The 22,996-nt window shown below is 35.3% G+C and overlaps 1 protein-coding gene across 1 annotated transcript; it reads right to left on the bottom strand.

Moving 5' to 3' along the window:
- Window positions 1–12,409: 12,409 nt before the first annotated feature.
- LOC132915386 (neurogenin-1) lies at window positions 12,410–15,469 on the bottom strand. The gene is made up of 3 exons (XM_060975184.1): window positions 15,376–15,469; window positions 13,726–13,926; window positions 12,410–13,569 (listed from the first exon to the last, which is right to left on the bottom strand). The coding sequence occupies exons 2-3, from the start codon at window positions 13,909–13,911 to the stop codon at window positions 13,060–13,062; spliced, it is 696 nt and encodes a 231-aa protein (XP_060831167.1). The 5' UTR covers window positions 13,912–13,926; window positions 15,376–15,469; the 3' UTR covers window positions 12,410–13,059.
- Between the last annotated feature and the right edge of the window lie 7,527 nt (window positions 15,470–22,996).

The raw sequence follows: 22,996 nt of genomic DNA, 5'->3' as shown, positions 1-22,996 counted from the left end.
AGGATATTCTACTAAGATGCTTAAATATTCAAGTCACGCGGTACATAATAAATTCGATGCATCAAAACGAATCTAGCGTTACTAGCATAGCACGTGCTGCGGAAAGATTCGCACGCGTTGAAGACACGTGTTGGAACAGGGTGCAAGCATTCGAATTAGCGAAGAATTTCTCACCGGTCGGGAACCGCCTTTTATATCTCAATTACGCTTATATTTCCACTTCGTTCCTTTGACACGTGTCATAGCTTAAAACCGTAGCCACGATGGATTCGTCAGTGTTCAGTCTGGGATTAACAAACAGGGTGATTACATCCTTTAAAGTCTACAACGTCGGAGAAACATATAATTTCAATTATGTATAAAATTATCTTTAAATATCTTTAAAACTGTTGTACGTTATAAAATAACAATAATCCACTTATTCTTATTATGATATTAATAGCGCTAGAGGTATGTTAAATTTTCAGAATTTTAAATTTTTGACAAATTTTAATTAAAAGTAATTAAGTAATTTCTAAACAATAGTATGATATAGTTAAAATCATAATAACTTACTAACATTATTATAATATTAATAGTATCGCTAATATTGAATAGAATTTAAATGTAAAGATAGGGTCTTATAATCGGTGCTCAAACTTGATTAGAATAAACTGGGATTCCCGTGTCAGTGGGAAACCAGCTATGATATCTCAATTACGCATAACTTTTACACGATGGTAGGTGAACACGTGCACCCCGGTGTGAAGTTTCCCGCTATCAATTTCTCAGCCGTGCTACCCGGTGATAAATGCACGTGGCTGTGGCATTTAGTCGCATCTCGGTCTTCCTGATCACGTGCCGACCAGAACGTGCACGTGACCGTTATTACACACCACGTTAATACGCGATATCCTACAAATCGAGGGAAGAAGATCAATTGGCGGTTTCGACAAAACAATCTTCTATCTTTGTATCAATGAAATTATTCGAAAAGCAAATTAAAGTAAAGTTTTAAGAATTATAATGTTTAATACTTCGTTTCAAATTATATTTTTGTTTACAATATTTGCGTCTATTCAAATGCACCATCTATAGATCTCAGAATTTTCATTATTTCTTTTATCACAAGCTCTATAGGCTTACTAATATTCTTTTTTATCAAAATATATTATTCTGCAGACTTAACAATAAGTGAGTAGATGAACGTCCATGTGCACGCTTTTTCAAAACCTTTCAAGGAGCACTCAAGACGACACGCGACGCTTTAACCACAAATGACAGAATTACCGTTCTCTCGTTATTATTCTTCCGCCTTTTTTTACCGAGGTGTTATCTGTGAATAATCCGTCCTCGAATCAACGACTACAACGAGCAAAACGCGCACGTGTCGGCGTGCAAGAGGGATGCGTTTTGAGTCGCGTGGCCGGCACGTGGCGATAACTCGAAACGCTAAAGTGCGGATAAGGTTGATTGGCTGGAAAGGACCGTCAACTGGGGTTGGGCGTGATATGATATCCTAGGATGCTTCGTGGTTTGTTTAATTCGAAGGAAGTTTGAGTTTGACCTAGTAATTGGTAAGGATAAAATCTAAATAAATTTGAAAGCCATGAAAAACGAAATAGTTTGAGTTTATTGTGAAATAGAATGAAGCTTTCATTCTCTAATTCTTAATTTTGGAAACGATTTATGAAAGACAAAATTTACTATACTTTCTTATGAAATAGCATGGAGCCTTTATTATACAATTCTTAATCGTTTTTATCTTAACGATATTCTTAAATTTCGAGTTTTTACAAATTCTAGGGATTCAAGAGGATCAAGAAGCTTTGTCAGTCAGCATTTAGAGATCTCAATTTAGGGAACAAAAATAGTTCCCATAATCCAGAAATTTTGTGACAGTTCACGAAGAGAAATTCGGGGGTGCTGTCCTCGTTAGTATCGTTAAATACCTTGAAATTACACAAGCGGTGGTCCATAAAGGTAGCACGCACCCCAAAGTCACGTTTTTCGATGCATTAAAATTGATTCGCCACACTAGTCGCAACTAACCACGCTGTTCTTACTTCCCTTGTTCATCCCTCGTTCTCGTTACCGCTGGAAGACATACATGCTCGATCGCTACAGTTGTAACACTATCGACCAGAAAATCATTTTCCGGGTTGTTTTTTATGTTTACCCTGCGGAAGCAAGCTTTTAAAAATATCCTACGACTTATTAAACTTCCAATCGTTTCCGGATGCGGTAAAAAAGATGCCAGGTGCGAGATCTCTTTTTGCGTTCGTTCCACTTCCGCGTCGATAGTTCACTTGAATTCCGAAGTACATCAAACTACTATTAATTTTTGGAATTTATCTGCTTCAATTTTTGGAGGATTTTTTCTGATTGCACTTGCATTTTTATGTATTTTTTACGAATAATTTTTCATGCGTGTTTAAAACTTTTCTAGTGATCTCATATATATAGATATTTTAATTTACTCTACGTATAACTTCTTATGAATTATTTATACTTCTTTATGAGTACAGGTTTCTACGTAATTGTAAAGCTTTCAAAATTCTTGAAATATAAGATATAAGGTATTTTATAGCTTTCCAGCCGATGATTCGCGATTTAAAATTTTAAGTTACTAACAAATGTGTCAGTTTTGTAATGTATCAAAATCTATTAAAATTTCTAATATCAACAACTACTTCTTAGCATTCTCATCGCCATTTTCACATGAACCTCTACGTTCTCACAAACCGCCGCTTTCGGTCATTTCATATTTTTCCATAAAATTTTTCGGGACCACCCCGCACTGGAGGCCACACTGAAATCCTGGTGAAGCGTGTGCCCATTTCACGGTCGTTTCTTGCGGTATGCTACCCTTGAGGAACCAGTCGGCGTCTTTGAAATTCACCACTTCGCGGCAAACATCACAGGCAAACCGCGAACGACGGATTTTCGCGCTTTTGACTCTTCAAGAATATTACTTTTAGCCGATTTTTACGATTTTCCCCCAATTTTTCAATCATAAGCAAAACGTCATAGTAACCAAACCGCATATATCGATTCTTTCCGATTTCAAACTATTCTTTGATCCATCGTGCGAGAGATGTATCCTGAGCGTGAGATTCTCGAGAGTGAACTTCCTAATTTCATTTCATAGTGTTAGTTTTTTACAACGAATTTTGAGTAGAGAGAGCCGCTCGCGTCCGGATAACGGAATTTTGTTGAATGGGCACCCAAGGGAAACAGGAAATCGCGGTTGGGATTTATAGGGCTCCCGTTACGTTCTCGTTAGTGGGGAAAAGGGTTCGATAATATCGAACACCTTTTCATCCTTTTTCCCTCTTTACATGGTATTCATTCTTTCTATACTCTATACAATAAATCATAATTGAAGATTACAGAGAAAAATCCTGATTAGTACATTTTTATTAATTTTCTTAATATCACTTCATGACAAAAAGAGAATATCTGAATATAGAAGAGCTAAATATGAAAAGAATCTGTTAAAGCGAAAGATATAGTTGCAAAATTTTGTGGAAACCATAGATATGTTAAAACAAATAATATTTTAATATTCTTAGAAACAATATTTTTTAAGCTTATGAAGAGGCAAATAGTCCAAAAAATCAAATAGAAGAACAATTCTGATAACATGGGACTAATTGTACAAGTTGCTGAATCTTAAAACCGTCTCGCTGTAAAAAATGTCACATGTTATACTTTTTTCCTGAAGTCTTCAGTTGTACATGTCTATATGAAATAAAGTAGACTTTAAGAACTCTGACTTTTTACAAATATTTCAGGTTTAAAAGACTATGGAAAGATACAAGTGTATAATAGATAATATAATGCTTAATGGGAATGGATATTTGTACGATTTTAGAGATTGTTAAGCGCTGAAACTGAAGCCTCAGCTCGTTAATGGATGATTAAGTGCGGTAATTATCCTCAAATAATGTGTCTGGCAGTCGACTCTTATCTCGAGTTACCATATTAGAAGAAAATTAATCCCAATTATCTTATTAATCATCAGAATTATATTTACTCGTGTTTAATTTTCAAATATTTCAGTGGAAGAAAGGAAAACACGAAATTAATTTGCTTTTATTCAGAAATGATATAATTTCATGACAGAGTAAAAGATGTAATGTACAACTGATGGCAAAGAAATTTTTAACACCAAAGTCAAGTCGCGATTTAGCTGCAGCTAGTGCGGCTTGTTCGACGAACCGTGACCCGGGTATAGATTATCGGGTCGTATACGCTGCGATTATTATGAAATAGTAATGTAGCGCAGGGCCGTAGTCTACGGAGGGTGTCGAGGGAAAAGGGGTGAAATCGCGGTGGGGTCGAAGGCACATGATCACAATCAAAACACACGCCGGTGTACTCGCAATCGGAACACGTCACTTCTGCGTTTCCGGTGGTGCTCAATATCCGTTGCTCGAATTGATCAGATAATGAAATGAAGTCACGGAAGGGTGCTAATTATGGAGAAAATTGGCGAACGAATATTTTTTCTTGATGATTTTGTTGCTTTTCGTGGTTCAGCAGTTTCCTTCCTGGCTTGAAGATTGTAGGAACTTTAAATAATTTTTAATGAATAAATATTTAAAGTTTTTAAAATATTCTGGACAACTCCGGATTATGATTGTATGAGAAGAATAAAGTAAGATGTGAACATTTTCTTCGCGATTCAGAAAGATAAAGTTTCACGAGCTTGGATCGAATAGTTTAGATAGGAAGTGATAATCGATGCAAGAAATTCCCTTGATCATTCGACGGCAATCAAGCTCGTTATCGTTCCCTGAAGGGATGATTTCTTTAGTAGACTATTCGTTTGATACGAATAGAACTTCGTTTCCTTCCCTTGTTTTGGGTAGTGACGGAATTGAACCTATCAGAAAAATTTATATTAAAATAACCATCAGAACGTATTATTAATCTAACAAACATTAATTCTTACAAATCTAAGTAAACATTAAAGTTAAAATATATAAATTAAAACACACGTTTTACTCAACAAATTAATTATTTAATAGCTTCTTATGAACTGATTCTTTTTCTATTAGAAGTTTTCCTCATTTATGATAGAAACAGTGAATATATTTTGCAAAATTGTACTTCATGTAATTTCTGTTTTAATCGATTCTCCGTGTATAAACTTGTGTAATCATAAGAATAGGTTTTAACGTCGGATTTTGATCCAAGTATCGGAAGGGTGGAAATCCCATCGCTACTTGCAAGATACGATATGAACTGCCAGTTGGACTGTATAAAAATAAGAACCACTGCGATTCGTACATCGAGCACCATAATACGGCCAGATGGCTCGTTGGATCTCTTCAGTGATGGTGAACACGTCGGTGAACCTCGTTTCGTCAGTGGTCGTGCATCTATGACGAAAAGATGTAGGGTGTAACAGGAGTCGGTCACGAGTGCGAATTCTATCATTGTTCCAAGAAGAAAGAGCTAAACATCATCATTGAAAATCATTTTCTATATGTCAATATTACAAACTAATATTAAATCCTAAAATTTCTGTCATATATAAATGGAAAAAATTACCCGCAAATATAGTACGATATAAATTCACCATTTAAATATATATGCTCTTAGATATATTTATATATATATGAATATATATAAGGAAGACAAAAATATATCTCAAAATAAATCGAAGTTCTGCAAACTCGATCAAACGACCAATACGACAGACTGCGCTGACAAAATGGTGGAACATTCCATCTACACCCCGTACATTCGTCGAGCGTCGTACACGCGTCTAGTTCTTTCCCCCCTTGTGGGTGATGACGCACACATGCAAGCTAAACAATAGTTAAATCAGGCTGAGGGGTGGATAAGGGGTGCTGTGGGTGTTTAATGAGCTGCCAGCCAGTGACTGAACGGGGGTACAGAGAGACCGAATGGGGTATCGGGGAGGTCGAGGGATTTTTGGGGTGCGAGGAGGATGGTGAATCTATGGGGCACGAGCTACGGCACCACTTGACTGTTTATGGGACCGGCACCGTGTAAAGTGTTGAAATAACATTACATATGTTTAAGTGGAGCCTGACTGGTGTTTTACATTTTTGTTGATAAAAATGAACATGCGATCTATTAAGAGTAATAATATAATTTTTATGAAAATAAGAATTTACGGTTGTAAAGAATTTACTAAATTAATAATTTATAATTCGTATGAATTTATAGTATGTTTTACATTTTTTCGTTGATAAAAATGAGATTATCTGTTGATGATAATCATAATTTTCATGAGATTAAAGATTCAATACTTGGACAAAAAGTTCTATTGGAATGTAACCTATAATATTGCATTACTAATAATATACAGAGAATAAAAAATATAAAAAAGTAGGTATTGATATTTCATCATGTATAGAAGTTAAAAGAAGATTCCGGAGAGTCTACAAGATCTCTTCAATGGTGGTTAACTAACCGCTGACCTAAAACCACATCGATCACCTGAGCATTCACGAAAGTAACGCTACCGTGAAATTAGGCTACTCCTCACCTATTGAAACACCTTGAGGAACCTCTATTCACCATATTAAGTTACTATTTGCCGGTAATTTCAAAATCTGAAAGGCACACCGATCATGATATTGAGTTACTATTTGCGGACGATTTGAAGAATTAGGGAAAACCGTTTAGTCCACAAATTCATGAAGCTAGCCAGTTCAGGCGTGCAATATGAAACTCTATATCCATCGCCGTTACCTTTACTGTTGTTCGAATGATTCTTACTAATTGCCTCAAACTTCTAGAATTACTAGAAAATCAAAATCTTTCATTGTATAGTTTCGATTCATTTTTTTAAATTAATTTTAAGCTCTTTCTAGGCGAAATTAATAAATTATTTTGATTAACAATTGTGTGCAATCTTTGAAGTAATGCGAATGGAACATGGATAAATGCTTAAATCAAATGTGTTTTCAGCGAGCATATAATCCTGCGTAAGCTCTCCCTACAAGCCCAATAAAACGCGCGCTCCTACGAATGCTTCACAATGACGTTAAATCAATGATTTGTCCAACGATCCTTCGACATGGATTTTAATCCCGGTTTTACATGTGATTAAAGTCTGGTCCGAGCGTCAGACCGATTGACGTTATTAATGAATGATGTCAGTGGAGTATATTAAATACGGAGAAAATCCTATTATGATTTTCAGAATCCTAATACTGCAAACATATAAATGTAACTCTACTGTTAAAAAATTACAAGTTTACTACCAAAAAGGTAGACATGAAAATTGAATTTTTACCGAAGAATTTATACAGATTCTCACATATAAAAATTATTATTATATAAGCGCAAACGAAAAGGTGTAAATTTTCTATTAAAAAACATACAAAGTTGCTTCGAAAAGGTAGGTACGACAATTAAAATTTTACGTAGAATTCATACAAAATTTTATGATACAAATCTGTTATAAAGGTACAAAGACAATATAAAAAGTTGAATATAAAAAATATAAAAACTTATGTGTTCATTAGTTATATAGTTACCACGTACCATGAAAGAAGGTTTCTTTAACAGTGAGGAAAGGGATCGTTAACGTTATCGTCAATCGCTCGGCATTCGATGATTCCCGATCGACTTTGGAGGACTCGTTGCTCCCTGGACCAGTAATCCACGTCATTCCGGGATGAATGCCTGGCTGGCTCGGGCATTCTTCAAGTAAATTATAGTCTTGAATGGCAGCGCGGTGGGGGGTTGGTTGGCACGCGTACATTGGGGTACACCTGCCCCCCGTAGACATCTGTCCCCTATATTTCCATCGCTAGAGTCAAACCATGGCGTGCAGATTCTCGGCAGTTGTTGTCAAGTTCTTATTAACGACTCGAAATGTTATCGAACCTTTACCTCAATAATTTTTTGCATATCTTGTCAAAACATCTTCCTCGGCGTGTTCTTAAATATCCGCATGTGTGAAAACAAGAAATATCTGTATATATGAAAATAAGAAATATCTAGAATTCTACATTACATATCAAACCTTCAAATCATAAAAGCTATATAGCGAAAATTATTGCGTGCAATGTTTCGAAGAAAATAAGAATAATTTAAGAATACTTTTATCTACTAGATTTAATAAATTACTGAAATGTACTTTATATTATCACTTAATAAATTATCAAATTTAATTAGTAAAACTTAATAACAAAAACAAACGAAACAATAGTTTCACTCCCATTTTATCAATACGGTACTATTATTCCCTTTTTCTTTACAACAATGCAGTTTAACAAACACCATCTCTCTGTAGGAAGCTTAACAATCAACTCTCGTCCTCATTAATTCAATTTATTCTTGCTAGGGGCGTCGATCTCCAGATCAAATAAGGCTTTCCATATTTTAGCGAGCTACCATGTACTACATAACATGTAAAAAGAAAGAGAGAAAGTGGAATAGACGTTGATGGTGTTCGCGGGGTGTGTCCCATGACGTAGTGGTCTAACCGGCATTGTTCGTGGTTTACCACAAAGGCCTGCAAATGCCAACTTGCTGTGAAAAGCCCACTACCCTACGCGTCACGTCTAAACAGATGCCGAAATACGATGCCGAAAGATGCTTGTCTGAATCTTCTTTTTACACCCTGCGCTATCTGTCGACAGTCTTTTGGGATAAATACGGTCGGGATTGGTTCTGTTTCTTGATCGACGTCGTCTTTGTTCCTCCATTTAGATGTAATTCTCTATGGAATATTCTGCATAGTAGGAATAGTAGTGCTCCGCTATATGCACCCTAAGATTATTATCAAACAAAATTTCGTAATTAGTTTTATTTTTTTTAGACCGTAGATATAATAATTAAATATTTGATCAATGATGAACAATTAGTAAAATTTGTATGAAGCAGATTGCAAATGTCTATGCATTTATGGAAAACTAAAATGCGCAGAAACACATAAAATATTCAAACTAAAGTACTTGTTATAATATTGAAAATTTGGAGAGTAAAATAAATTACATTTTATCATTCTTTTCTTAGTTGTCTTTATAAAAATATAAATTTCCATAAATGTCCGTAGTGATTAATACCAAGTAAAAAGGTTTTCATATTTATTAACCACTTCAAATATTCAATCCATCACAAAAGTAGAGCGTTATAAGAACATGTCATCATCAATCATCAGTGAAACGTTCAGACCACCCTTTCTCTCTCTCTCTCTCTCTCTCTCCTTCTCTCTTTCTCTTTTAGACTTTTGAAATTACGTGGTTAAACTGACCTAAGATTTTTCAAAGGTTATCGTGTAAACTTTCGACTATTTCTATTTATATTTATGTTTCGAGAAGCTGTGCAATCGGATAATTATTCCATCAGAAGGGAGTTTCCGTTGTCGTAAAGGATCCTGCCCATTAATCTTCGATTAAGCGTTCACCGATCGGTCAAGGTAATTTCACGAATTTTCATGAATTAGGAAAACCCGTCTCCCCCTCTTTTCTTACTCGTGCTACGGTACCCCTGTACGAGACTGGTCGGGGTCTCCACGGGGGAGCACCTCTGTCAGCCACCAGTATGTCACCGTACACACCAGCGCCCCGACACAATGAGGGCCCTGAACGCGATCGATATGTGCACTCGTCGGAAACGACCCAACGAAAGGTCGATCAAAGCGAAATCACTGCGCTTCGAAATGCAGCAGCGACGTTTATGGCCTGTAAAAAATTCCTCGTTGAATCTTTGTTTAAACTGTACTGAGAGGCTACCTCGCCGTTTGCATTGTTTGGTTTGATTCTGCAGGCGTGTGGCTTGTTTCAGTTCGATGAAAGTTTCGTTCGAAGATCTATTGCTCGCTGTTTCACACTGCCAGTTTTGTTACGTATAGCGGTCCTCTGTTTTTATAAACAACTCTGAACATATATCGATTCCTTGTGTTTGTTAATATTTGAACCGTTTGGTAATTGATCAATTTTATAAATCAAGAAGTATAAAAAATACGATAATGTTACAAAATGTATTTTTTAAATTTACCTGAGAATTTTCTATTTTGTCATCTTCTTACATTAAATGAACTTATGGAACTAAGTCGTTTATTTTTGAAAAACTGAACATTATTTATAAATTTGTGTAGTAAAATTAAGAAACTAACAAAAAGCGGAGTTGATCAATTTGGCTTTTGAGAAACAGAATTCTGAATATATATCAGCTGAGCTGTGTTTGAACGTATACAAATATTTGCAAATTATATCAATAAATAAAAAAGAACAGATCACAAATATGCTTTCTCACATTTAATAAAATATAAAAACTATTAATTACGTATGAAAATTGAAAATTACAAGTTATATGGGAGTAATTGTGAAGGATAAATCAGTCGTGTTTCCAATTTCTTATTTTCTATCGTTGCAACCCCTACAGTTGGAGGCAGTTACGGGGTGCAAAGGCCACGGCAAAAACTGATTGAATCCCCCCAAAATCCAACACCTTTACGGAATCTAGCCGTCTGTTACGCTGTGCACACAGTTATATGTCGTGGACATAATGGTTCCATTGAAGCATTACCATTATTGGTGAGATTTGGGGAAACGATCGAGCGTGCTAACGGATTCGTCACAGCTTGCAGCCTGTTTGCAAATAAGCCTTGTATACGAAATTATTGATCAAAGGATGTTGTGAAACCGCATCGGCTATCAAAAATATCTTTCTCTATCACTTCGTCTTCCTGTAGAATTATATGTTGAGGATATAATCGATAGAAAATTATGAATATTATAAATTATAAATATTCTTTCATAAATTGAATATATATAGATAAGTGTTAAGTCAGTGATAAATTATTAAATTTAGATCTTCATCAGTGATATCAGTGAGATCAGTGATAAATCTGCTAAATTTAAAAACAGAAACAAATTTCGTGATTCAGTACCATACAATATGATACAATAGTAAAATTAATGAACTGAAGAAGAAATCGATCAATCAGCAAGAAGCATCGCGTTCAGAAAGGACAATTTCCATAACAAGTAGAGGTAGGTGTTCCATTTTCAGAACACAGTAGCCAAGTGTTAGAAAAATAAATAGGCGAATTCGATCGTTCGATCAACTAGAGTGCAAAGGGGATGAGGCTATCAAAATAACCGTTGAGTTGTTGAATTCGTGATGGAAAAATAACATTTTTCCACTCTTCACTCCATCAGATTAATTCACTTTCTCGATAATATTTATTCGTGCACGAAAATTGCGAGATTTCTGCGTCCAATGAAATTTTACGTCGCAATAGAAATTTCTCTTCATCCCTAATTTCTAAATGTGTTCAGACACTACGAATACGATATGTGAATTGCGATTTAAAGGGAGATTATGGATAAAAGCTGAGACAACAGGTTACCTACTAGGGCTGATTTTTTCTTTCGTCTGACCGATTTCGAATGTTTTCAAGTCACGTCCGTCATGTAATCCATCGGATTAGACGGGTAGGCGTAATTTCAGGCGCAACTTGTGATACATCTGCCCTGCAGTGATTCCTACAAAGGACACGTGCCCTGGCACGTGCTCATTCATTCTTGAGCAGGACTTCATTCCTGCAAAGTGGCTCAAGCATGCTCGTTTGTAAGACGATAACTGCTTAATCGTAGCTGTACTGTTTGCGGATCCGTTTCGTCCCTTTTAACGATCTCTTTATCAATGATCGAAAACGTGGTTTATCTACGATCATTCGTATATTGTGTTATCTATTTGACTGATATTTTCACTAAAATATTGTGTGTAGTATCGTGTTATATATTTGATTGACGTTTTCTTATGGACAAAATTCATTGGTATGTTACATATAGTTAATTATTTCATTTTTAATTATTTTAAGCAATTAAATTAGTTTAAGTTGAAATCATATTGGGGGTAGGCGGCGAAATAAATAGTAAAAGGATAAATGTCTAGGTAAAATATGATTTATTGATAAGATATAAATTCTGTACAATATACATATATTTCCTGAATCGGCAATTTCATGATCCGATAAGAGCACTGGCGGAAATGTATGTTTAAATACAATAATCTAGAAATAAAGGGTGAGATCAAGTATTCGAGATCAACCTAAGAGCATCAATGACTAGAAAAGAAAAGGAACGCGATATTTAGTACGTGTTTCTAATTATACTACCTTGATTTTTTTTTTATAAGACAAGAAATAATGATAAATATGTTTTCGAAGAAACGACGATATTATCAGTTTGCCTAACATTAAACCTTAATACTAATAATTCGTTGTGAATAGAATGCTCTCTTACAAAGTAAATAACGATCATCTTGCGCACTGGCCTACTTCTTTTTACAATCACGTCGATTATTTAACGCGAATTTATCTTGAACGACGTCTGTTCGACATCCGTGTAATGATATGCAGGTTTCTGTAAGATACAATTACTAGTAAAATATATTCGCCTTGCTCGTAAATTGTACTGCATGCTTTTATCTATTATACTTGTTATTGGAACTTTGGAGAATGTATAAAAAAATTCACTAAAGCATGGAGGATTAAAATTCTTTGGTCTTCGATTATTAATTATCAAGTAGAAACTTAAGGTTCGATTAGATCTCAGTACTTTAAGTTTAAAATTTTTGCTTACAGAAACGTTACTTAACAAATCATTAGTTAGTTAGTTAGAATTTCTGCAATTGCCAATTTGCTAGATTTGTTAACTTCACTGTATAACACTGAATTCACTACTGAACATATGCAATTTCTGGAGCATCGTTGCTCATTACAAAGGTACAATGGCGGCGATGACTCATGCGACTCGCGATTACTGATATATCTATTCCGCAAGTACTAAATTCATTTTGAAGCTTCAAAAATACTGACCCTGAGAATTCCTTCAATTCGTCCATAAAATTCCTTAGGTACACACTTCTTCTAAATCATCATCTTTGACACATTAACTTCTTCTATCTGTTAACCTTTTCTCATATATTATCATAACCACTTCCTTTAAACGATTGCCTGTTCGTTTATAAACTTTTTCGATAATGAAAAAAACTATGAAAGTTCATTTTCTTACAATCATTTTCATTATCACCCACCAAAGTGCTTGAAAACATCCACGAGCTAAAAGCTACCTAAAGACACTGATACATATTATTATGTCCCATATGATGCGGCGCAGGAAGTTGATGTTGCGCATGATACATCCTCTGATCATAACACTGCTGATACTGCATCGGTGGACTAACACTCTGATCGCTATAGCAATCGTACTCCTGCCATTCGGGCACGAATCTTTCCTGAGGATAAGGAAAGACAGTATGCGACGGTCCAAGCCGCTTCTGCGCGGCTACAGCACAGCTTCCGGTCGAGGAGGTGATCATGTTTCCATTCTCACTGATACTGACCGTCACGTTACCGACGTTCACTGTGATCTCGCCTGCCTCGGAATTCCCCAACGTCTGTGACAGCGCCCAAATATAGTTGTGGGCGAAACGGAGGGTTTCAATTTTCGTGAGTTTCGTGTCTTCCGGAAAGGTCGGCAACGCCATCCGGAGACGTTCCAAGGCGTCGTTCAGTGTGTGCATCCTGTGCCGCTCACGATCATTCGCTTTTATTCGACGGTTCCTTTTCAGCCTGAGCACCTGCGGACGAATCAATGGTTCCTTGTGATCATTTAGCCTCCTCTTTTTGTCTTCCGGCTTTTTGAAAAATTCTCTTTGCTCGATCTCTTTGCGATGGGTGAACGTTCTTTTAGATAAGGGAAGTTGGGCTGAGCATAGGTAGACACGTCCGCTTACCTGTGTGGGACTCTTGCACCGTGTGTTTCGTGTTTTCTTCCGTTTTCCTTCTTTGGCTGGTGGAAACAGGGTGTCTGATTGCACCTCGTGCTTTGGCGATTCGAAGCTCACGTCGAAGCCGGAGTCCGAGGAACTCGAGAGCTCGTCGAAGCCGCCTTCGCTGCAGAATGAATACTCCGAGGACATGCTGTGGAAGGTTTTCTGAAAAGATACTCCAGTATTGTGTAATTTTTTATGAACAATAGCTTTGATTAATGAAATGACAAATTTTCTTATTTGATGAATAATAGTTCTCATTAATAAAATGACAAATGTGTGATGTGAATAATCGTTAAAGATATTCCAATTCTTCTGTAGTTCTATATTAAACCCGTGATTTTTCGTTATTCTATTTGTTCTGTAGTTCCACATTAAGTTTACGAATTTATTCTTATCTTATTACTCCATTTCTTCTATAATTCTAGATTAACCTCTTAAATTTATTCTTTTTTTTTATTTTGTATCCATAATATTCCGAAATGCTTAGATATTCAATCAAACGTTCTAATTGCGTCGTTCACTGACGCAACAATTGATTAACGAAGAGTTATCTTACCTAATAAACTTGTTAGCTCAATGAAACGATCCTCGTAGAATTTGTCACCTCAATCGATCACTTCATAAAGTCTAACTTCCTATTAAAATTTTATAACACGATATGTTAATAATATGGAAAAGTTTTTGTCACGACATAGCCGAACGTTTGGTGTGCAGCGTGAAAAATGAAATAAGAAACGAGAACTGTTCTAGGCTGAGTACAATTTGGTACTGTGAAAGTGGCATGGGGCTCTTAGAGCATATATACCGTCCCGGGGGTATTTTACCCCCTCCATAAGGGCGGTCCGCCGTCTATGGGGCACCGTACCAAGGGTTCACCCCATAATCACGACGTGTAGGGGCACCTAACGTTCTCCCCACCACTCTCTTTGTATGTATTAGACGCGTGCCATGGCGATGTAGTCGTCTAGTTGAGGAGATTAGAGGTTTTTAGGGCGATTACACTTCTTCATGGAACTCATGCGAGGACGATTACCAAGTTTCGTGGCGTGTTATTGAAATTTCTATGGTGAGGATATCATGGTCACTTGATAAACGTGTTTTACCTTTGTGTATAAAGATATTAATTCTTTCTTCTGATATACTGTTATGTATCGCTTTGTCTCTCGTGATTTTCATATTAATTATTAACATTGATTTTTAACAATAATTTTAATTTTAATATAAACTTTATTGACTAACTGACTAACTCTCTTTTCTTATCTACAATGACTTACATGTAATTAAAATACTGTTTTCTTACTAACATGATTCGTATTGATTCTTTTTAAAAATCTAATAAACTTTATTGATTTCTGTGTCTCTGATATGTGATAATCTGACTAATGTACTATCATTCCTAACTCTAAATTATTTCAATTAGTACTGAATAATTCGAATGTGATAAAACTATTATTTTTTGAAATTATATTATAAGACAAGAAATTGCGCCGTTGTTTCTTCGGTTTGTAACCAGGCTTTCTATGCTGTATAGCGGGATATCAATAATAAAGGCGCGTTTGCTGTACTGTAATGTGATGAATGAATATACAAGATTAATCAAATACCTCTTACCTCGCTTATTATACAAAAAAGTGAAACTCAATTATCCTTCCGTTCACCACTGTCGACTTTCACTGAAATTTTCACCTTCGCAACCTCGTTGAATACTGTCCAAGGATGTATGGTTGGAAATAAGTGAACGATAATCTAATAAAACCAACTATGGCCATCTGTCACATTTGCTAATCAGCTGATAATACTCGAACATCACTATAGAAACGAATAGGTAGATCACCTCTGATAAACAAGCTTCCAATCGACTGTGAATTTTACAATTAATTGGTTTACAATAGCTTTTTCAATGAAATAAATTGTTGCAGTTAACAAACTGTAATTTAGTTTGCTTCTATAGGTGTATTTTCTTAAAAATATATCTTTATTAAAACATTCTACATAATAGTATTTTTTATTTTTCTTTTTTTTTCATAAATTTCCAATTGTATCATTAAACGTAAAAAAGTTTAACATATCGCAGCTACTTGTTTCATCACGAATGTCCGCGGGAAATATCGGCAATTGCACGAGAGTACACACTCACAGTTTCCAGCTCCCACGAAATATCAGTGTGCAGTGTGCACAGGGATCACCGGTAGCACGATAGGAAAAGCATTAATCAATGTTTTCTACAAGTATTAAAGTTTATCAATCTCCGTCATATTATTTGACAAGTTATGTAATCAACAATATCTTTCAGTATTAATCGCGTATGATTGGAACATCGTGTCTACTGTCTGGTATGAAGAGGTGTACGAGTAATATGCAAGATTGATTCGTAAGGGAACGAAAAATATCAGAATCACGTGTGTTTACATAACGATTTGTTATCGATAATATATTCGCGTATTCAAAGTGAGTAATTTATCCAATAAACACGAGCAAATTGTGATTTTCAAGCCAGTGTTCCATTGATATTTACAAGGTTGGCATATCTTTAGTAATAATTCAACGTAATGTGTGTTTTACAATTTATAATTTACATTACTTTAGTATTTCTATTATAATTCTTGACACACTTGAATTAATTCTTAATCTATATTAACAGTTAGCCCTACATTATAATTTTCTTTATCTCTCAAGGATTACTTATCCTGTTTTTCTTATTTTTGTGTCAAAAGAAAAGCTTGAACCTATAACTGACCTAACAGCGCTCCCAACTTTCTTTTTTCTTCGAGCGATAACAGTTTCTCTTCTTCGGATCTTCACTGATGCACGATAGCAGTTTAAAACACGCAAGTACAGTAATTGCATCGGTAGCCGGCTGTTAGTTTTTTACCTCTAATTTCTCTCCTATCGTAAACGGAAAACAGATAATGATTCGTTTAATGAACGAAAATTATGAAACAGTTACACCGTAAGATTTACATAATTGCATTATCTGGTCATCGAACGTTCGAGCGCGATAGTTATTCATTCCAGCGTTTGAGTCTTTTTGTTATAATTTTCTTCCTAAATCTGTTCTTTTCATAAAAGTTTATTCTCATCAACACTTAACATTTCTTCCCGTTATAAATCCTTAAGTATATTAAAATAAGACTACTATTTGATATCTAATAATTAGAATAGAATTTTCTGAAGCAATCGGTAGTTTATTGCTTACATACGTTTATTCATAATTATACTAAGTTGTTCATGTCAAGATTCTACCCTCTAAAGATAAAATATGCTGTAGCGAGCCGATCGATTTCGAGTGCAAACCATCAATGCGATTGATGATACGTGATTTGCATGATACGCTTTGATACGATTCGATCGACTCTATTGAACTGACTATAAACGAAAGCCGTGTATAATACCACTTTTTATGCACTTCATTTGCATTTAAGATGCTCATCAGCGCCATTGATAGTGCAACATTGGACGAGAGTCTCTTCTAATGAATCTGCTTCTTTGAAAAGTTTACCGTAATTTCAACTTAAAAATTATATAATATAAAATTCTTTACGATTAAATAGAAATATTTATATTCGATAATTAAATATGCAAAGTTTTCACGATGTCATGAATTTTGCCATTTACGTTACCAATATAAAATATTCTAAAAACTTCCTGTACAACGGTTCAAGTAAAATCTTTATTGCTTAGAAAGCGGTTTACGATAGATCGGTTTGCAGAGTAGACATGCGAAAGTCGACTTTTGATAAACATTCATGGTACTCTTAAGAGCAGAGAAATTGGCATACCGTGAAATTACCGTTTTAGTGGTAAGTTCGTTCTTTATAACTTCTCGCCATTTACATAAATCTACGTGAATACAAATTTTATGAAATTGCGAATTTCAGATCAAGGAAATTCCGTAAAAAATTCTTTAAATTTTCTAGAAATTGAAACATAATAAAACGATTGTAAAATTGGTTCCAATAAAATATGTACATGAAAATGTAATAATCCATGTAAATATAAATCAACTAAAACTTTGAATTTTAGATGAAAGAAATTTGATAAAACATTCTTTCTGAACATTCTTTCTAAAGAATTAATCTTAATATCTTAATTTCTCAATACAGAACGTTCTAGAAATCGGAATCCGGTAGAATATTTAAAAAAATATTGTTTCTAGTAAAATATTTACACAAAAATATATCAGTTTATAGAAAGTCGCCTGAAATCCAAAGTCTGCGACTGATCTTTATTTTTCGAACGACCGTCGACCCTTAAAATACCTACCCTCTGCCGCAAAAGGCTCCGATCAACCCTTTTTTCACACTTAGAAAATTCGTGCCATTTCGTCGATAAAAGGACGCCGTGAAATCGATCCCGTGTCAGACACATGTTCGATCAGGCCGCGGAAATATTGGGAATTACACGAAAGATTTGCTGCAGGGTGCGTGCAGAATCGAAAATCAAATAAAAAGGAAACGGGGCGTGAGGATATGTACGACAGTATCGAATGCTAAAAAAGGGTTTGCGGAAAGCTGCCGAAGCGATTCGCTCTAATTGGATAATTTATCGGCTATGGCAATAAATAACGTCTCTCTTCTCGATCACGCAAACGCCTTTTTACGGATTATTCATCTTCCTCGTTTCATTTTACCAATCTCGATGATTGATAGAATTTATGAATTGAAATATGTTCATGGATATGTTTAAGTAAATATGCAATATTAGATTATTTAAAAAGTTGGTAGTGAAATATAAGTAGCGGTTGAAGAAAATGTGCTTTCATATAACTCATATTTTATTAAGTAAAATAGAAGTTTCTTTTAATAGGAACAGAATTTTATCAAACATAACAAAGAAAAAGAAAGATAAAGAAGAGTATTTATTATTTGGTAAAATTCATAATAAAATAATCCTCCTCAAATCCATTACATAACGATTGTTAAAGACGAGACGATCCTTTCAGTATACAATAGTAATATTTTCATAAATGATTAATTAATAAACTTCTAAATGTAATATAAGTTTGGGATGTATAGAATTAATATTTTCAATGGTGCAAGGTTAGGCAAGCTTCGCCATAATAAAATCGATCTCCTTAAAAGGTCTCGCCTGGAAAAGGCGCGCGTCGTGAGAAGTAGGTTAACTAACTGGCAACACCCATGTTTCATATAGTTCACGGGAGTTTTCCCAGACCTGTAACGAGCTCCGACGGATAGAAAGAGAGAAGATCGCAGTCGATCTTTGTATAAGCTATGTTTTATCCCACGACTTTCTTCCTCTTACGACAATACGACCGTCTATGAAGGGGCAGACGATTGCATGGTTGTCATTGTCTTACACACGATGTCAATGATTACACAGTTACGTTGATTACACAGTAATGATGCTGTAATGAGAAATTAGATTCAAAGAAAACATCTGTTTATCGCCAACGCTACATGTATTGATATTTCTTTTAGATTTTCTCAGCGCAGATGTGTAATAAAAACGATTTGATGTATTTGTGTCCATCTTGATTGCTTATTTATATGTTTTGCTTCTTTACGTCTGTTATTTACTTACCGCTTTTTCTTGCGTGTTTATATTCTTTGTTTGTTTACAATCTTTTTATCTATCTTCCAAAATTTTCTGTTTATACTAATATACATTTATACACTCCGCATCAATCATATACATGATTATACAATAATAATAACAATAATAATAATATACACTTCTGTTCTTTATTTTCCTCCTTTTTATTAATTTATTTACATTCTTTATTCGTTTCCTTATATAAGAAAAGAGTAAATTGCGTATCTTCCCACTTTTAAATATGCGCTAAAGGTGCAGCTAGTAAAAGTATGAGAATGTCTCGACCTTCAACGCTAGCACCTGTTATTTGCCAACAGATTGCTTCGTACTTCTTCATTGCTAATGATAAAAATCGAAGATCTTGAAATGAAGTAATATCTTTGTTTTCCAAAAATCATCGTCTTATCGCAACGAATCCTCAGTTCCCATCGAAGTGCTTCATCCATCGCCGGAAATCATTTTTTCAGAAAAGAGAAACAATCTTTGTTCGACTTTTCAAAGTCGATACTTTATCGTCAGAGGTGGAGCTGTTCGCCTCGGCCTTTGGTAACTGTACACGTCCCCTTCTCGTCTTTCCAGTACCGTCCTTCTTTAGCTACCTCGATCTACTCCTCTCTTTTCTCCATTCGTGGCCTCCTTCTAGTTAATCTGTTTGCACGACTTTTGCTCCAATCGCGAATCTTTCTATTTTCTGTTCACCTAAAAAGAAAAAAAGAAGAAAGGCAGAAATATGATTGCCATAACTCGATTAATGTAAGTCAATCTTCCATTTCTTCTTTTTCATTATCAAAACGTACAGTTGACAGGATAGTTTAATCATTATAATACAATTAATAATTCAGTCATTCTAATGTAATTATTGAATTGTTCCGATAACTAAAGATTTTCATAACGAAGAGATATTTATCGACATAAGTCATTTTTCATGAAATTGACTGACTTAAACTGTCTAACTCTTAAATCCTCTGTATAACCTACATATAATAGTAAGAGAAATGAGTACTTAACACGTGGAATGTTACGCGAGTTTTACACATTTTTTCCTAGGAGCCGCAATGAATTGAGATATACTACAATACACAATAATATTTAATCTCTACAAGATATTAAATATTGTATCGAATATTAATATCATTATATTCGCAATGCTATTTAAGTCATTCACATTATCGAAAATTCACATTATCCATGAAATTTATCTCACCTGAATAATTCTAAAAAATTAAATTACGTGGACCATTGATAGCCACCGTAGCAGTCATCCTGTTAAAGGAAGAGTTCACAAGTCATCTCGTTCACATCCTATCAGGAACATCCTCCTCCGGTGGACTATGGTGATCCTCTCACTTTCTCGCGCGATCTCCGTGAGTCCTCTTTTTCCGCGTCCTTTCGAGCCCCCACCATTGCCACCACCAGTCACGTAGGTCAAAGAAACGGAGAGAAAAAGGAGACTGCAGGGTGGCCCAGCCGCATTTGAGCGTCGCTCCCCTATAGCCTACGCTTGTTGCGTTCTCACCTCCGTATCCTGGACAGGACCTTTTGAACCGGCTCGATGAGAAAGCCGCGAGACGGAACGAGGCGGGCGCGAACCCGCTCGGCGCCGCGCGCGGTCACGCTTGTCGCGTGCGCACGTGTGCAGTTTCCATCGTGCGCCATCCACGGTCTACATAATATATACATACGCGTTGCATCCAGCTACATCGAGTTGGTTCCTTCTTCCTGAATAGCATATACGTAACGATGACGCATGGAGTATGATAAAACTATTCTTGAGTACAGAGCCTCACGAAAGTATTGGAACACTTGTCATAGAAAATTTCTTACAGCTGTTACGAAGAGAATGGAACTTAGTGAAACAAATATTCGAAACAAGGAGAGGTCCATATTATTATGCCCTTGAATATAAATGTTGTTTTAGGTTACAAGGTCTAGAAACAAAAGAGCTATAAATAGATTTCTATCTCTGTTTCTTGTAGCCTTCAGCTAGATCTATACACGAAGGTTAACTTTTTGGTAATGTCCTTTGCTATAAATATATGAACGCGCTCCCTATTACCTTCTATTGTATTGTAACACTGAAAGAGTGAGGATCTGGATCAGTATACACTATACCTGTACCTATACATATACTTATTTCAATATATTTTTCTATTATAAATTCATCCACTCGTTCCTCTATCAGTCAACTTCAACAAAAAATTTCAATACCCAGAAATATTTAAGATATAATATCCGGAGCACGGAATACTAAAAAATATATTCAAAATATCCAAAGTAAAGTACTCGTTGTAATATTAAGATAATGAAAGAAATCTTTATTTAAATTTTCTATTTATAGGTATATTAATATCAAGTATCTTTATTTATAACATATCTGTATAAATATTCGCAGACCGGCTATAAATTTACCACATATAATATACCATATATAATGTATTTAACTAATTCAATCTATAATTGTATGAGAGCTACAATTTCAAAACATAGGATTATTTATTTCATTCAATTAAATCCACCGATGATAATTAACAGAGATATGCTGCTACCACAACCAAATGCATTCTCTGGTGCATAAAATCTACAAGACTAGAACCTTGTTAAAGCTTAATTCTCCTAAAACTTCTACATAATTACGAGACCACCTAACACTTCATACAATATTCTCTGTATTTATACACCTCCGAGAACACATAAAAAAAATTACGTTCACGATATCTTAGGGCAATTACACTTCGTTTCTACTTTGCTTATCACTGACTGGCTTGCGCAGTCTCGCGAAGGAAGCGTTTGAGCAAGGGTCATTATCTCTAGCAGAGGCTGAAATCATCCAGGAACGTGTGTCTTCCTCGTATTACCGGTCTTGCCCTTATCAACGATCAAGGAGGAATACGTTGCGAGACGTTGCCCGCGAAACAACGATAAACAGCTAGCACGGAATTGCCGGTTACGCGGTTATTATCGAGCTGGTGCACGCGTCTGCGTCCCTCAGGATGCGTGGAAGCCTTCTACGTGGAAGCATGCGGCTCGTCAGGCTTCCGTAACTGTGTCGTCCTCCACTTCCGGTAGAATGCTTCGTTGCTTCCAGGGTACAGTTCGAGCGCGCGGATGTCGCGAACAAATTAATTTTTATCAATTCTAATCTATCAACCGTGACCGATCTTCACATTTCTATCTACAAAATCGCGAATAAAATTTATAGCAGCGGATGAAAGAAAGTTTATAAAATAAGAACTATAAGAAGACATGGTAATTTTACGAAATGGACTTATAATTTAATAAAAGCGATGATGTAAATACAATGTATACCGTAAGATAGAAGATTGTTACCAATACTGAAAACAATTTCTGGCACAAAAGTTACTAGTAAAAATTCATAGCATATTAATTTCAAATTTTCTCCACTTCCCTCCTTCTGCCCTGTATATCTTGTATAGCTTTATCATTGGGAAACTTTTAATGCAAAACAAAAAAGATCTCAATAAGTGGAGAGAAAGGAGATAGTTTTATTTATTAACTTTCAACGTACAGATAACGTAGTTCACTGAAATAACAAAATATATAGAACACGATTTCAACGTCACCTGCGACCGTACGATTAAAGTTAACGTCATATCTGCCCTAAGACTCTTGACAGAATATGTGGGTAGAGTTTATTAAAAAATAAAACCATTCCAGTTCA

The sequence above is a fragment of the Bombus pascuorum genome, chromosome 1 (assembly GCF_905332965.1).
Source record: "Bombus pascuorum chromosome 1, iyBomPasc1.1, whole genome shotgun sequence".
NCBI classification, from domain to species: domain Eukaryota; kingdom Metazoa; phylum Arthropoda; class Insecta; order Hymenoptera; family Apidae; genus Bombus; species Bombus pascuorum.
Note: the sequence above shows the minus strand (reverse complement) of the source record. Positions and strands in the feature narration are given on the sequence as shown.